Source organism: Tinamus guttatus, unplaced genomic scaffold (genome assembly GCF_059628265.1).
Source record: "Tinamus guttatus ecotype Peru unplaced genomic scaffold, ASM5962826v1 Tinamus_guttatus_pri_ptg000070l, whole genome shotgun sequence".
Classification (NCBI taxonomy): Eukaryota; Metazoa; Chordata; class Aves; order Tinamiformes; family Tinamidae; genus Tinamus; species Tinamus guttatus.
This window is the reverse complement of record NW_028288604.1, coordinates 2,021,724-2,038,837: the sequence shown is the minus strand read 5'-3', so window position 1 is coordinate 2,038,837 and position 17,114 is coordinate 2,021,724. Positions and strand designations below refer to the sequence as shown.

General features: G+C 36.0%; 1 protein-coding gene across 1 annotated transcript in view; it reads left to right on the top strand.

Annotated features, from left to right (window-relative positions):
* Positions 1-758: 758 nt before the first annotated feature.
* The window catches only part of MDN1 (midasin AAA ATPase 1), an 87,962-nt gene continuing 71,606 nt past the window's right edge, over positions 759-17,114 (top strand). The window contains exons 1-16 of the mRNA XM_088519776.1: positions 759-983; positions 1,630-1,854; positions 2,765-2,872; positions 2,958-3,150; positions 4,135-4,347; positions 5,446-5,577; positions 6,889-6,992; positions 8,367-8,481; positions 9,775-9,968; positions 11,029-11,110; positions 12,770-12,865; positions 13,957-14,069; positions 14,633-14,781; positions 14,862-14,922; positions 15,457-15,668; positions 16,823-16,926. Coding sequence (XP_088375902.1) covers positions 763-983; positions 1,630-1,854; positions 2,765-2,872; positions 2,958-3,150; positions 4,135-4,347; positions 5,446-5,577; positions 6,889-6,992; positions 8,367-8,481; positions 9,775-9,968; positions 11,029-11,110; positions 12,770-12,865; positions 13,957-14,069; positions 14,633-14,781; positions 14,862-14,922; positions 15,457-15,668; positions 16,823-16,926 — 2,322 coding nt within the window. The 5' untranslated portion in view covers positions 759-762. The remainder of the gene's footprint in view (positions 984-1,629; positions 1,855-2,764; positions 2,873-2,957; positions 3,151-4,134; positions 4,348-5,445; positions 5,578-6,888; positions 6,993-8,366; positions 8,482-9,774; positions 9,969-11,028; positions 11,111-12,769; positions 12,866-13,956; positions 14,070-14,632; positions 14,782-14,861; positions 14,923-15,456; positions 15,669-16,822; positions 16,927-17,114) is intronic.

Here is a 17,114-nt window from a genome sequence, read left to right as displayed (position 1 = left end):
TACTATTTGCCAAGAAAAATAGTTTCATCTTGATAGGAGATAACGGTTCCTTCTAGCAATGAGTGAGTCTGGAGGGTCAAAGTTAAGAGCAAAACTGCACAAATTCATAATGCTGATTTTCACAAATCATAATTATGTATACTGTGTTATATGTTAAACAGTGTTGGAAAGGTTCTTGGATAATAAAAGGAGCTCAAAGACTGAAAAAGCCTCATGTTTAAGGACAAAGGAAATGGACTGTTATTCTTCAATAACAAAGTTAGATTTTTTTTTGACAGGATTTTCTATCCTAAAGCGTAATGTTCTTTTTTTTTGCTCTAAAAGTATGACATAAATGGCCTCATTTTTATGTACAAGTAAGAAAAATATATACAAATAAATTTATATAAAGGTATTTGTGTTTAAGTAAGGAGAAAAGAAAATTAAAGCTGCAGATACCTTGCTTGAAACCATGTTTGATTAAGTGCTTGTTATTTTTGAAAAGAATGAACATGGTGCAACTCAAATGTGGTTTATCCATGACTAAGTTGTTGATATCAGCGGGAATTCTTTTTTATTTCTATTTTTTTTTTGCAAGACAGACTTGCCTGTGAATTCTGCATAAGCAATTTTGAAATTAGAAGTCTAAAAGTGTCGGTTGCTTGTTGTTTGTTTGTTTTGATTTTTTTGTGTGTTTATTGTTTGGGTTTTTGTTTGTTTTTATTTTGTTTTGTTTTCTTCCCCTTTTTAACTTACTCTTACCTTCCATTCCCGCAGGTCTGGATGCAGCAGGATCGGCAATGCATCCTCGATACTCTAGCCCAGTTACTGCTGGATAAGGAATGTACTGTACTGATCGGTCGCCAAGTTCGGCCAATCCTGCTGGATTTGCTGGAAAGAAATGCGGAAGCCATTAAAGCTGGGGGCCACCTCAACCACGACCTTCACGAAAGACTGTGTGTAGCCATGAGCAAGCTGGTCACGGATCACCCGGATGTGCTGCCGTAAGTCCCATCACATCCTGTGGTTTTGCATCGTGTTTGGCATTACAGAGCCTATGTTGGCTGAGGAGAGGGTGTCGTTGCAATACTTTGTGTTGCTTCTCGGTAGTAAGTGTATTTTGAATTGAAAGTGTGGTTTGTGAAATCCACACCTTGAACATAACTTCTTAAATGGAATTGTATGGTAATATTTAACATGATTTTCATTTTAATGATTAGAACAAAAGCAAAACAGCTGATACGAAGATTGCTTGCAACCAAAATCTCTACATTTAATATTAAGCCTAACATCTCTATGTGGTCAGTAGAATACAAAAATAACTAAAAGAAATTGGTATTTCCTGTTTGGTAAACAGGGGAAATCAATATTTCACCAAGGTTTGTATAGTTTCCCCTTGTAAAACAAGTAGTTATCTGTCATCTTTAATAAGGTAAATTTTATGTTGTCAGCTGATTGCTGAAGAGGTTGTCTCTCCCGAGTGTGAAGAAAACTAAACATAGGCCTTTAGTTTGCCCTATACCACCAATTAATGCTGTGGGACCTCTGGATTAGAACTTTTTTTTTATTATTAATGACTTATTTTCTCTGCTTTAGCTAACATGTCTGAAATCCATCTCTTTGTTTGTTTTATTTTTTTTTCTTCTAAAGATTCGCTTTAAGATATTTTAAGAATACAGCACCAGTTTTCCAGAGGCTTTTCCTAGAGAGTTCAGACACAAGCACAGTCCGATATGGGCGCAGACGAATGAAGTTACGGGATCTCATGGAAGCAGCGTACAGATTCTTACAGAAGGAGCAGTCTATTTTCCGGGAATTATGGGACTGGAGTGTGTGTGTTCCACTCCTAAGGAGTCATGACACTTTAGTCCGTTGGTAAGTTAACGACCTCAGATGTCATTCCAAAGAGAAAGACCTGTATCTTGAATTATCTTTAGGAAAATACATGCACAAGGATAAAATAAACTTCAGGTAGTACCAGAAATATCCGTACCTACAGTGTCTGTATTTATGCTTACCTGATCTTTTGAAAGCTGTACTGACCTATCACAGAATGAAACCTAGGCACTCTCAGTAGTGCTGCAAATTGTGGGTTGTATGGATTAGAAAAATCTTTCCAAACGATTTAGTTACCTAAGTTGGATTCATGAGAGATGGTGAAATTTATGAAACATTATCACTTCAGCTTTTCTGTACATCTCTTGGTATGTCACAACTTTTTTCTTTTTTATTTTTTAAGATTGTTGAAAAATTTGTTCTTGGAACATAAAAGCAGATTTGAAATAAATGAAACGTGTTTATGGTTTGTATTGAATGTCCTTTGTTACAAGACAACTCTATATAAAAAGGAAGTCAAGACATGAGAGGTTTTGGTGTCTGTTGTCTCAAATTCACTGTATTAGGGTCAGTTTAGGAATAACATGAAATAGAAGACAAGTTTCAAAGAGAAATGGCAGGAGAAATAAAAAAAAAAACATAAAAACAACAAAAAACTACTTTTCATTGTAAATGAACATTTAAAGCCCACTTATTTGGGAAAGTGCTATCCTGAATAGCTACTTCATATTTAGCAATACAGTATGCCATGAGAGGATAGTTTTTTTCCTAAAACAATACCTCAGAAATGCCTAAAGAATGTTAAGGAGAGCATTAAAATAATTTATGTGGAAAAAAGTTTTCTGTGTAGTTTTTAAACGATGTCTTGATTTGTAACTGTCAGTTCTCAAAATAAGCATCTTAAGATTACATAATGATATTTTTTTTTCCTCTACATATCTGTTTCTAGGTATACTTCAAACTGTCTTGCTCTGGTTACATGCATGAATGATGAGCATAAGTTATCCTTTCTCAAGAAGATTTTCAGTCCTGAAGAGTTGATACAGTTCAGAGTAAAGTAAGAACTTTTTAATTATTGACTTCTGATCACTTTTGTTGATGGATTTTGGTTGAGTTAATAAATATGAATATGGATTTGACAGGCTGCTAGAAGAATCCCAGCTGCAGAATGTGGAACGAGCCCTTGTTTTGGCCAACCCAGACTCCTCTTTTTGGCGGAAGGAGAAAGGGCTGCAGTACACGCAAGGAGATGTTGTATCTGGTGACCTCTCTGCAAATGTAGTGGCTGTGTGTGGCATTATGCTGCCCAGATTACAGTTTCTCTCTGAAGAGCAGGTAGGTAACCCAGGATTAAGGCTGTATCTTTTTTAAGATGCCCTAAATGCTGAGAACTGGCTTGTCTTACTTTCCTGCTTAAGTGGTATTGAAATCCTCTGGGTAATGTGCATTTATTTTGCCTTCCTGATGAGTACTGTAAGCTACTGATGCATTATATAGAGTCTGCAAAGGAGCTCTGTAGTGGAATGAAGCAGTGGATGTGGCATAATTGTCTTATTTTTCAAGCAACAGTTCTTGCAACATGCTGTCAGAGAATTTAAGCCTTGTATTGTACATCTCCAAGTTAGGGAAATACTGACAGTTTTGACACAATTGCCTATATGAAATAGTTTTTGTATGGTAAAGATACCTTAGCAGCAGCCTTTGTCAAAAAATCCTCTTAGCTACTATTTTAAAACAAAGGATAACTTGCTTGTCTAGAAAGCAGGAAAAATGTGGAGGAAGTGGGCAAGATATTACTTTAAATACTCTCCAAATATTTTACCTTTTCTATAGTCAATAGTAAATCATTTGTTGCACAAAGCCTAATGCTATCCTGTCAAAAGACATATTTGCACACTACATGTTCTCAGTTTAACTGCTGTTTGATATCTCCTGCCATTAGGATCTATTCTGATGACTTTAATTTATATAGCAAGCTATTTGACGGACATGAGTGTGACGATTGAATAATCACTATGCCTTTACTGACAAGCGAGTGTAAACTCCTTTGGGAACAAATTGTACATATACATCTTTAAGTGTATCATCTATAATAGACTCATTTTATGAAAAGCTTATCTTACTGCTAGTTGTTTAAAACAATCTTTATAATCCACAGCTTTAGAACTTCAGAACTCTTTATTTTGTTTGTTATATACTGACAGATCTGCAGGTCAAAATTTTTAATCACCAGACTAGCTCTTCTATGTGTTCTCTGTTGTACAACATATACATAAGTAATGGTTTCAGTGTGGTAACTCGAATTTTATGTTTGAACAGGAAAATAATGCCAGCCGTTTTGTTTTGGTCGAATCTACCTGCACAAATCTCCAAAACCTTGCTATTGCTGTAGCTTTTCAGAGTCCTGTTTTACTAGAAGGACCCATAGGATGTGGCAAAACTTCTTTAATTGAGTACTTGGCAGCTGTTACAGGAAGAACAAAGGCTCCTCATATTTTGAAAGTCCAACTCGGGGATCAAACTGACAGCAAGGTAACTGTGGAAATTATTTTGTGGTAGTGTAATTGGACCTCTGTAATACCGTGCTCTAGCAAGTCCCATCTCGCTATAGATGAGAGTAAATAAATTTGAATAGGATAAAAGTCACCAAAAACAGTGTTTTTTTTTTTTTTCCTTGTAATTGCGCTCTATCTGTTCTGTTTCATTTATGCATTTTACCAGTCTAATCTGATCCCGGTTATTTGTGATAAAGGTGAAACCCTGTGATGTGGAGAAGGATGCATGCAGTTACATAATACTGATGTATATCTCTGTGTAGAGACAAAACTGAAGTGAGAATAACGTCTAATTTCTCTGGTTTTGCGTGTGTGTCGTTTGAGCATGAAATAATTTGCGTTATTAGACTCCAGTTATGTTTAAGTTCCTGAGGAGTGTTTTACCAAAAGTGCTACCTTTGAAACTTTGGATTGCCGTTGGCAGCCACCGTCTTTATTTTCATGGAACAACCGCCTGTTTCACCATCTCACATCTCTTCTCTTATTCACATATATGAAAAGATGCTAAGACCAGTGTATTAAGGAGGAATGATAAAGTTCAAGTAATAATTAATGTTGTGAAACCATAAACTTAATTATGGAAGAAATGTTTAGCTGCCAGAGCTTCAACGTTGCAGAAAAGCAAAGCTTGAGTGATTATTTTTGTATCTCAAAATAGCTCGTTCTAAAATTTCTCTTACTTTACCAGCTCATTTGCAGTCTTATAAAAATGCAAAATACAACTCACTATGTCTCTAGACAGTCTAATACATTATTCTGCTTGTTTTGTTTGTTGATTAGGTTGGTATGATTCTGTGCAAACGCACTGCTGTTTATGTGGCTCGCTTTAGTTATGATGCTTCAGTTCAATTGTCATGAACATGGAAGGAGTGATTTTTCTTTTTTCTTATTTTTTTTCTTAAATAAGCTGCAATGCTGAGCATAGGTTACCAGGTAGATTGTTTAGATTGTTTACCAGGCCATACAAGTGTTACTTACCGACCACTGTGGTTATCTTTGTAAGCTTTTATTCCGAGTTATCAAGGCATGCCATGCCATGCAGAGGTGTCTAACTTGCTGGTTGTTTCTGTCACAGACACTGCTTGGTATGTATCGCTGCACAGACATACCAGGGGAGTTCGTGTGGCAACCGGGAACACTGACACAAGCTGTGTCCAAAGGTCACTGGGTGCTCCTGGAGGACATTGATTATGCACCTCTGGATGTGGTATGTAGGCTCATCTTCTCTTTGAGGTACAGGTCTTAGGGTCTGGATCAGCAATTCTTGAGATTTAATCACAATGAGTGATATAGCCACCAGGCTTAAAATTATGCTACTTTAAAAGGAGTCAAAAAGAATTAACCTGGTTGACTTAGTCCACAAATTGGCAAATTGAGTTTGTTTCTCTCAATATTTTGGAGCAGTCATAGCATGCCACTGTTACCAGAGTTGGCACTGATGAAGATTTGAACAGGCACTAATGATGAACTATTGTCTTTTAAAGCATGTTTTAGTATTTGAAAATGAATGTGTCCCCAAAAAGCACAAAAATCGTAAATCCTGTATTAGTCTTATTGGTAATGAGACTTTCTAGTGTTCTGCCGTTGGTTATTTTTTTGTTTTTTTTAGCACATTTATTTTTTACAAAATGTGTTATGCTATCAAACAATATAGGTTTTAGTTGACTTAGTGTTTAACTGTAAAATTAGTACTTGTTAGATGGTGATTCTTTCCTTTGAAGTGGTGGCTGAACAAGAAATGTCTGCTGCAAGAACCGTACCATAAAGATGATGTGTTGTTTGGGCCTGTTGGGCATTCAGCAAATGTTCTTTCTTGCAACTAGTTATTCCTCCATACTTCTTTTTTTGTAAAGTATCCTATGTGACTGACTAAGCTGCCAACTTCTTTGTTGAGTTATTAACTTTCAAAACATAGTTTTTTTTTTTTTAATTATTATTATGCCACCACTATTACTGCCTTTCTGCCTGGAGGGATGGAGTCTTCACAGTCCTGGTATACCTCTAAGGCAGAGTCTAGGCTGAAAAATATTGGAGTTTTGAGAACAAAATGTTTAAGATAAAGATTAATTTTGTTCAGGCAGATAAAGAAAATAAATCTTCTGATAAATCTTAGGAGAGAGTTTGGGGAAAAGTATAGATTCCATTTATTTATATTAACCATTGAGCAACAGACAACTGTTTTGGAAAACTCAACTGTTCTGGGAAGTCAAATCCAATAGTTCTATCTTGGAGTTGGAGTGTTAAGACACACATACTTTTTGTGTATGTGTGTTATTAAATATGAATACACTTGAAAGGAGATAGAGAAATGTTTATACCTATAACTTACAGAACATTTTATGTAGCAGTGGGGCTCTGTGATTCCTGTTAGTGTCACTTGGAAGTGCAGTCTGCGTGAATGTCACTTGCTGACAGCAGAAGAGCTCTAGCATCTCCTGTGTGAAATGAGTGTGGATGGGTGGGCTTGTAAATGTTTCACAAAAGAAGAATATTTTATAAGGTTTCTTCCCTTTTCCAGATTTCTGTGCTGATTCCTCTTCTGGAAAAAAGAGAATTACTAATTCCTGGTCGTGGCGACTGCATAAAAGTAGCTCCAGGTTTCCAGTTTTTTGCAACCAGGAGGTAGGCATGTAAAACTTCATGCATTCAAAAATATTGAATATGCTATTTTCAAATTGGAAAGAAATAGTCTAACATTTTCCAGTTGGTAGTTGATGATCTGATTGAATGTATTTAGTTTTCTGGGTTCGTTTTTTTTATTCTACGTACTCCTTGAGCAGCTGTTTCCTTATGTTCCCTAGAGATATTTATGAAGGTTTCATGAATAATTTTAATTCAACCCTGCATTTGTAATAGTTCTTCTTTTCAGAATCATAGAAAAAAAAGAATATAAGGAAAAATTTTTGTGAAGCAAATCTAATTCATGAAAGTCTTCTGCAAATAGAATTTTGTAGTATTCTGTTTTTTATCTAAGAAAATATTTTAAAGGTTTTCTCCATGATCATTTGCTTGCAGCAATTGTAGTAATGGATCACATACAAGATGATGTTTTGACATCTGATATATCAATACATAGTATTTCGGCAAGATTAAAGGTTTTGTTATCTAAAGTGGTATGGTCACACATTTTTTCAAATGTTTTATTGACTTTCTTCAAAGTCTTTAACAGTTTTATCTGCTGCCTTTTTCCTCCCTTTTTTTACCCATACATAAATCAGAGAAAAGGTAACTTATCTGACGTATTTTAAGATTTAACCTTTCACTCCTCTGATTTGGTTGCCTCATCTCCTGAAATTGTTGTCTCTGTGGTATACTTAGTTAATGGTTCATATAACTCAGTGGAATCTATACTTTCCTGCTGTACAAATCCTTGACCAAATATACTACAGAGATGCTCCAACAGATCTGTTGAGCCTCTGACCTGGGAGGGTAGGGTAAGGAAAACCCAAATGCAGAAGAAGAAAATCAGCAATATCTAGTGCTTTGCATATGCAAAGCAACTTCCCCAGTGTATTGAACATATAGCTATGCAGTCATATGCACAGTAAAATACAATATGGAACAAAGGCTGAAGAATGAGAACAAAATCAATGAACACTGGGGTGCTTTTCCTGCACCTCTATTCACAATACAGCACGGATCCCTTAGAATCTGTGGGATGATTATCCTTGTACCTCCTTTCAGGCTCCTTCCTTTACAGGGCGTCCTGGAAGGACATCCGGTATGGTGTTTCTGATAGGTTAGGCTTATGGTCATGCTTATTTCTGTTAATACCTCTGTGGAGTTTTTGCATTAGAGAGGAAATATCCTGTGATTAAAAAGGTGATTTAGAGAGGAGAGGGAGGCGTGGTAAGCTGCCTGCCATGGCAGTGGGTGATCTAGGCATGCACTTTTCTGCTCAGCAGCTGCTTTTTGCTAAATGGGAATGTATACAAATGTTGAATTCTTCAGCAAGACACTACATGCTATGGATACTTGTGTGTTGATTTAATATAGGATCTTCAGTTGTGGAGGTGGTTGGTACAGACAGCAAAACAGCCATGCTGCTCTTTTGGACAAGTATTGGACCAAAATTCATTTGGATAATATGAGCAAAGCAGAACTGACGGAGGTATGGTGTATGTTGCTGTATTGTGGCATGTGAAAAATTGCTTCTAATAAGGGTAAAGGATGCTTTTTGGTTATAAATTTAATTCTTATTTTCCCCTGCAAATTTACTATATAATTTACTCTAATTGCTTTGGATCTAGGCAGCTAATGCTGAAGTAAATGGGCAGTATCCCAAGAAATTTTGAGGTGAATTAGCCAGATTCCTGGGTTTTGTCATTAAAAACATAATTTGGCTTTGAATAGGTCTGAGTCAGACTACTTTGCTATTTTGTAACATGCAGAGATGTTTTTTTTTTTTTAAAAAAAAAAAAAAAAAAAAAGCTGTGTTGGGAGGAGAAGAAAAGGTTTTAAATAAAAAGGAGAAAAGAAAATCAGGTTTACTTTACTCCTGAGTTCTGTAAGCCTTGAAATGGAAAGCATTTGGTTATCAATTATGAATTACTGTTTCTGTAGATATTTTTTGTTAATATTGGTAGGGAATGTTTGATTCTTTTAGTCCATCTGAAAATGAAGTCTTGAAAACAGAATTCTCCTTGTGATATAGAATTCAAAATACAATTTTAGTGTTTAAAAAAAAAAGAAAGAAAAACAAAAAGCTTTGCTCAAGGAAAGAGGAATTATCTCTAGCAGCAGATTTAAGAGAAACTTCTCTTCTGAAATTTCTGGAATGGAAAAAAATAGGTTTCCAGTAGGATAGGGCTACTTCCTCGGTCTTGCTTAGCGGCCTGTACAGTTACAAATGACCTTAAATATATGGAAATTGGCCTCACTAGTGCAGTGAGGAGGTGTCTTGGATGCTCAAAAAAATGTTCAGTCGTAAAAGCTGTGCAAGAGGGGCAGGAGATAGGAATTTTTATGATCAATTAGGAAGTTGTATGGTTCTGACTTATGATATTAACTTCAGATGGTGCTGAATATACTTCTGTACTTCTGTCAATACTAGTACAAATACAGAAAACAAACTGGAATACAGTTAAGTCGGGAAATATCAAATTTGGCATCCGAATTGGTATCGTGCAGCTGGCAGTGACTTATACTTACTTCAGATGAGAGCACAACCTTGCATAATTTAATGTTTTAATAATTAATGTTTTTGTAATAATTATAACACTGCAACATCTGTATCTTTAACAAAAGTCACCAAATGTCATCAGCAAAATTTTGAAGAGAGTAGTTTTGTGTGGCTTGGCAGCTTAAGCAGTGACTATTGAAGTGTATCCTATTTAAAATTTTGATGATTAGTGTTTGGCTTCCAATGCTAAAGACTTTTTGGGGGGGTTGCTTTGTTTTTCAGGTTCTTCAGAGCAGATACCCCAGCCTTGCTCCTGTAACTGATCATTTGCTAGACATTTATATTCACCTTACGGGAGACAAGTATGAGGGATCAGAAAACGGTCCTTCTGGCAACAGGGGCATAGCAGAGGATGCATCGGAATCAAGATCAGAAAATAAGAAACCAAATCTGGAAGGACGAGAACTGTCTCTAAGGTTCTTTTTTTTTCTCATATGTTTAGGAGGAAACTTGTGGCTACAGATACCAGTATCTTTTTCTCCTTTCTTTTTAACTTTTTATAACTTGTCATAAAAATTAGAATAATTAAATCTGAATTTAATAAATGTTTGTTGACAATTCCATCCTTTGATTTTAGATCGTGTTTAATGTATCTTTTTCTTAAAATAAATCTCATACAAATTATATAGGACCTTGCATTTCCTATCCATTTTCTTAGAGGTTTTTTCATGGCAAAGTGTTGAGAAATAGATTAGTATCAAGCCATGTCAATTATTTTTTTCAGAGTATCATTTCTGCTAGTTAACTTTTGAAATGTGCTGTGTATTGTTTTAACAGTAACTAGAGGATACATTTTGCAGCAGTTGAATGTACTTGTTCATCTAGTTAATTTAGTATTAGACACTCATAACTTTATAATCAACAGTTCACTCAGAATAACTGTTATTTTCTGCTGTTTAAATTTTTTTTTTCCTAATGAAAAGCAGCTTAGGTGTCCAGGTGTTTTACCCAATGTTGAGTCCAACAAATTGGAATTTCTATAACAGTCAGTGTTTTATGAATTATTTAACAGGTACTAGCATGTTTTTGTGAAGCATAGGAATACTACTTATTGAAAAGTAGCATTTGTTTTCCTAGAATTAGATAGTTTTTTTTTTTTTTAAACTCATTTCCAAAAGATTGTGGTGTTGATGAGGAATTTGTGTCTTGAAAAAGTGATTCTTCATACTTTTCTGGATAAAAAGCATACTGCTTTTCATTTTTTTCCAATTTCACAGTTACTTTTGGTAATGAGTAATGTGATACGTATTCTCTATTTATAGACAGTGTATCTGAAAGTGATACTGTTGTGCTCATTTACTCTCAAGAATTAGCATCCAATTTATAAGTAGTTTCCCATGTGCAACTTAAGCCAGCTAAATAAACGTGTCATTGCTAAAAAGATGGTAAATGAATGAGATAACCTAAACAAGAGAGGAAGTGCTGTGTGTTCTGGCTTGATTGCACCAAATCATTTTTCTTCATTTTTCTTTCCAGGGACTTACTGAATTGGTGCAGCAGGATTGCATACAATTTTGACAGTACTTCTCCAACCACAACTGTGAATATTTTTCAGGAGGTGCGGTAAGACTTGATCTGCCAGGAAACTGTTAACTCAGACTTTCACATTATATCATTAATCATCAAATGCTCTATTTGAGAGAACATAAGAGAAATTACATTCACAGTTAGACTGTAGTTGAAATGCTTGATGTGATTAACATATTAGAGGTTTTCCTTACAACTAGGCAGATTTTTCACAGTGATGTGCTGAAAGCTAGTCCAAACTTCCTCCTGTCCTATGGACAACAAGAAAAATGTCCTAGGATTAGTTCAGTGAGCCTTTAAAATACTGGCAGTTCTCAATGATTGGTGCTAATGACTAAGGTGCTGCAGTTATTTGCAACTCTTATTGTGGATGTCTCAAGGAGAGATGAAAATGTAGAAGCAAGTGCATGTAAAATGCTTTCAAAGGTAGAATTAAAATAGAGATGAATTGAAGCTAGATTTGTCAGGAGTATTATCTTCCATTTTCCTCACAAACACCACACTGCTTCTTGCAGTTTTCCCATCTTTCCAGTGATGTGGATTTCTGTTTAGAAACAGTGCGCAGGAAATCACGATCCCAGGCCTTAGTATTTAAGTTAGGGTACATTCTCTGTACTGGGAAATAGTGTAAGATACGTTTTATAGCTTGTTCTTAAAATGAATCCTCTGTTTAAGTATCTTTAGGCTTTGGCAGTGCCTTCGAGATGGTTTTCCAATCTCAAGGCAATTCCAAGCCTTTTGTATTCGGTTCTCCACTGTCCCTAGCGGAACAGCAGGTGGTTCCTGATGATGAGCACCTCCTGGGTAGTGTGTGTGTGTGTTGAGGAGGCTATCACTGATCCAGACACACAGAGTCCATGTCTGGACTGGTTCCCAGGAGCATTAGAGCCGTGTTTATGTGGTAACACAGCTGATGCAGAATCTGCAGCATGCACTTACTTGGTAAGAACGTGTGTCCACACAGTGTATGTGGTAGTTGCACAGTGTTAGAAGTTTTGCAGGGTTAGATTTACTGAGTATTAAGAGGGTTCCTTAAGGCCCTTCCTTTCTTCCCTTCCCAGTGGTTTGGCAGATGTATCATGCTTTCTGAGAGTAGCCAAGCTCAGGGACAGCTTCTTAGGCTTTGTCTCTTAAATTGTAGCTGTGTTTGCCTCCTGGTGAAAACCCTCAGTGCTCTTGTTTTCATTAATCCGGAGTCTTTTGTGAGTCTTAGTGTCTGAATCTCCCAGCAGAATTCAAAATACTTAATTTGCAGGATGATTCTGAAATCTTTTTTTCAAATATGGAGCTACTTTGTGTCATCTTATATTCCAGGACTGGAGTTTGGAGGCCTCTGTCAGAGGCAGTTTTAAGATATGGGCTCTTACAACATTACTGCCTTCGTTTTGGTCCTGTCATCTAGAAAAAACTGCTGAGACTGGTGTCCTTGGGTATTGAAAAGCTCTACAGGGATCAGAAACTTAGTAAACTATAAAATTTGGAAAATTTTAAATATATGCTGATTTCATTTCTGGACTAGATCTGAAGGCACTGAAATAATTTTGTTTAGCTCTTCTGGATATGATTCAGGCTGATGCTAATTAAGATGATGGTGCTTGTCAGACCATAACACGTAAAACTTGTATTAAATAAGTTGTTTGCTTTTTTTTTTTTTTTTTTTTTTTTTTTTTTTTTTTGCCACCCCTAACAGGCACTGGACTGTTTCACAGCTATGCTGTCCAAGCAAGGAAGCAGACAGAAAATGGCAAAAATTATTGGAAGTAAACTAAACATTTCCAAGGAAAAGGTATATTACGTTATAATGAAGGTGATATTTACTGATAATATTCTACAACTTTTATTTCTCCCCAGCAACTAACTAAAGTGTACTGTGCTCTAAAAATTATTTTCTTAGTATTATGCCCATCTGTCTTCTCCATGCTCTTTGTTCCTGCCTTTTTTTTTTTTTCTATATTTGTGGGGTCAACTCACTGTCTTCATTTTCCTGTTTTATTTTCAGCTATGCTTTCTGTCTGAAAATGCCTGTTTCAGATCAGATTGCAAATGTCCTCATCATGTAAAAGAAGGATGGCACTTGCTGGAACAATGCAGTTGGTTAGGCACATGATATTACTAGATGCACAGAGTAACACAGAGTTTGGGGGTAAGGGTTTGTGAGGTTTTTATTTTGTTCCTGGTGGCAAGTTGCACTTTAATCATTAACACAGAGTTCAGGTGAAAGCATGACCTTATTGCTTATTCCTTAATCACTGGTTAAGGAGCTGGTCGTACCGCTCTGTAGTGTGTGATACACAGGGGAGTCGGACTGATTTTTTTTTTTTTTTCTTCCCTCACCATAAAAGTTTAATTGTGTAGTGAATTCCCTCCTTTGGTACTTTAAGAAGGAAAAACTTGAAATATTCATCATGGCTAGGGGGCCAGCAAGATCCCCTCAAACTTTTCTGTGTTTTAATCTGTCCTGCTTCCTTTCTATTATTTCAAAACAGAAACTTCTGCCAAGGGCAAAGTATCCATGGTTATGTGAAGGTATTCAAATGTTCACTTATGTATTTTAAGAGCACGGTGAAGTAGCTTTGTTCTCAGGTTCAAGTTCATCTAACTAAGGTACCATGAAAGTAAACAAAGCAGAATTGTAATGGCAAGAACCTATTACCGACTTATCAATTACCTATTATCAATTCCACTGATAAATGGAAAGCAGTTGTTTAGAAGGAAGATAAATACTGAAGGATTTCAGCAGTGTTTAGATAATAAATACATCTTAAAAACAAAAAGCATTAGCCTGCTGCACAGTGATACTGCAGCACAGTGAATGTGTTCTTTGTTGTGATGATGTAGACAACAGTCGTATTGGAAATGCTAATGCTTTCTTCACAGGTAGAATTCTTCTGTGAACTCTATAAACCAGAAATTTTGGTAAGGGAACAAGAAGTCTCTGTGGGAAGAGTGTGCCTTAAGAGGAAACAAACACAGGCTCTTACTGTGCAGAGGTAATATATCATTCCTGTAGCTTTCTTGTGAATCTAAATATCTGGTGTTGGAACGGAATAAAATGGGGATTACAGGTTTAAGATAATCAATGCAGGTCAATCTCACTCTAGCCAAAAAAAATGTGATGAGTTCTCTGTCTTGTGATCTGTGTTTTGACTTACATGTCTTTGAGACTGTGTCATTCTTCTGCCAGGCAAAATGTTCAAATGATCGGCTTCTTTTGAACTATTATTTCTTCAAAATGTTTTCTATCTACAGCTGTTGTGATTAGGTATTGATTATCCTATCTTGATGAAGGAAGACTTTTGTAGTATGTTTCCTTTTCTTCCCAAAGCTGGAGTAGGAACTGGAGCTTTGTACAAGGTGAATTTCTAGGTTGTACCTTGAGGAAAAAATGTTTTGTATGATGCTTTTAATTGCATCTTGGAACTATTTTTTTCCAAAGCTATTTTTTTTTAGTTAAAAAATAGTAAGTACTCCTCTAAAAATTTATAAAGGTGAAATGGAAATGAGCTTCTTGATATATTTTTGTCACTGATTTTTTTTTCATCTGTTTTGTCAGAGCAAAGCAAACGTTTGCTGCCACGCGACCATCTGCAGTATTGATTGAGCAGCTTGCAGTGTGTGTGATCAAAGGAGAACCTGTGCTCTTGGTTGGTGAAACAGGAACTGGCAAAACCTCAACTGTTCAGTACCTTGCTCATATTACAGGTAAATGCAGTGCGGGAACTGTAACTTGTACAAAGATAATAAAAAAGACACAAATTGATGCTTTCTATTTCTGTTTCAAGGACACACACTGAGGGTTATCAACATGAACCAGCAAAGTGACACTGCAGATCTTTTAGGAGGGTGAGTCACTGACTGCTCTGCAGCCTGTTTCGCATGAACCAGTCGGCATAGCAGTATCACAACAAGCCTCTAATGTGTGGTTGTCTTGTTGTAGAGTTCTTCTTAGATCCATATTTACTTACTAGCAATATGAATGTCTCAAATGTATTTGTGTGCAGAAATCTTTCCAGCCTTTATTTAAGCAGTTTCACTGAAATGTGTGTACATTGGAACGTGATGAAGTTATTTAAAAGCTCAGCCAAGTGTTACTCTAAAAATGGCTACTTTTTTTCAATAAATCCAAGAGTAATATTCACTAAGTCTATTGGTGTGTAATAGTAAACAAATTTTCTCTACCAGGGCGGTCCTATCTCTATGAAATCGCTTTATAAGGTGTATTTAAATAAGTGCTGTTTTTCTTCTACTGTTAGTTGAACAAAAATCTTTGGAATCTTGGGATAGTTCCTTAATCCATGCTGTTTCAGTGACTACTTTTGTTAGTTTGTAGATTTTAGTTGCTGTTCCTGTGTGACACTAATTTTTGCTTCTCTTCAGCTATAAACCTGTGGATAACAAACTGATCTGGCTGCCTCTGCGAGAGTCTTTTGAAGAACTTTTTTCTCAGACATTCTCTAGAAAGAAAAATCAAAGATTCTTGGGGCATGTTCAGACCTGCTACAGACAGAAACGTTGGCACGATCTGCTCAAACTAATGCAGCATATTCACAAATCTGCTATTAATAAGGAAGCAAAAGAAAATGCATCTGGTAAGAATTCAGAGTGGTCAAGCACAGGTCATTACTCTTGAAATGGCTCACAGCTAAAAAGCGACAAAAAGAGTGTAACTTCTTACCAGCTTCCTTTATTACATCGTCTCTTGCAGTTTTGAAAAATGCAATCTCTGTCTGCCAGAAGGCATTCAAAATGCTGTTGCAATTATTATTTTTTTTTTGCTAGCCCATCACTACTGCTTTCTGTGTCTGATAAAGTAAGGGGTGACTTGTCATACAAAGCTCTTGGCAGCTCATCTCCCCTCATGTGGTTACTTGTTCCCTGAAATGGTGAACATTGCTAGTTGTTTCTGTGTTAGACTTGGTATCACAGTAACAGTGATGCTGACTTGGATTCATTGTGATTTGGGCTCTTAATATTGGCTTATCTCTCCATTTCTCCTTTTTAACCCCTTTAGGACAGACTATTGATACTTTGCCTTGTAACAGTGTTCTGTGCTCCTAGATCTTCTCATCTTCCACATTGCTTTCATTCTGTATGGGCTGAAGGGGCTTGTTCTCCTGAATATGCAGATTCTAAAATAATAAAATACCTTCAAATGTCAAAGAAGATGAAACTTTAAAGTCATTGAAAGTATTGGGAATCCTAAATTAAATAAAAGCTGAACTCTGTTCTGCCCAAAAAATTTGCAAAGCTGTTAAGTTATAACAAATGCATAAAGCTTTGGCTGTAACTTACTCTTAATGGTAAGCAGCAATGTTTGTTCTTACTGAAAATAAAATAAATATTTGTTCCATATTGCTCCATAATTTGTTGTTTATAAACTTGCTTTTGTCTTTGGGATACCTCTTTCTGTCTGTGTCAGTTGAAGAATGGTATCCATTGCACTGTGAACAAGTGAATTGCCAGCATAAGCATTTGGGACATTTGAAGGAATAGGAAATTTTCTACACATATACCAAAAAATACCAGGCCTTCTTCCAAATTTTAAAATATTTTCAATGTAATATAATTTGTTTGTTTTGATTCATGAGATATTGTATAGAGCTTGAATATTTCTCTGCTAAGCCAAGCTCCATTTTATTGTATCTGACTGCATGCCTGAAATGCCTTAATAAAACACCATTTCTTAAATATCTTTTTATGCTTTTGTTCTGATGTTACAAACTTAAACTTCTTTTGCTTGCAGGCTCACCGCTGAAGGAAAAGTGGGAGGCATTTGGTCTTAAACTGAATCATGCTCATCAACAAATGAAAATGACAGAAAATGCTCTGCTCTTTGCATTTGTAGAGGTATTTAGAGATCTCCATTTTGATGGCTGGGAACAATGAGGAGAAACTTTTATAAGATGTTGTAATCAATAAAGTAGATTCCTGTCATGAGTCTTCCTGTGAAGTAAAACTTGTTCCACAACATTTATATGGTATAGTGTGTGCTATTTCTGCAAGGAAGTAGGAAGAAAACAGTTTGGTTTTGATAA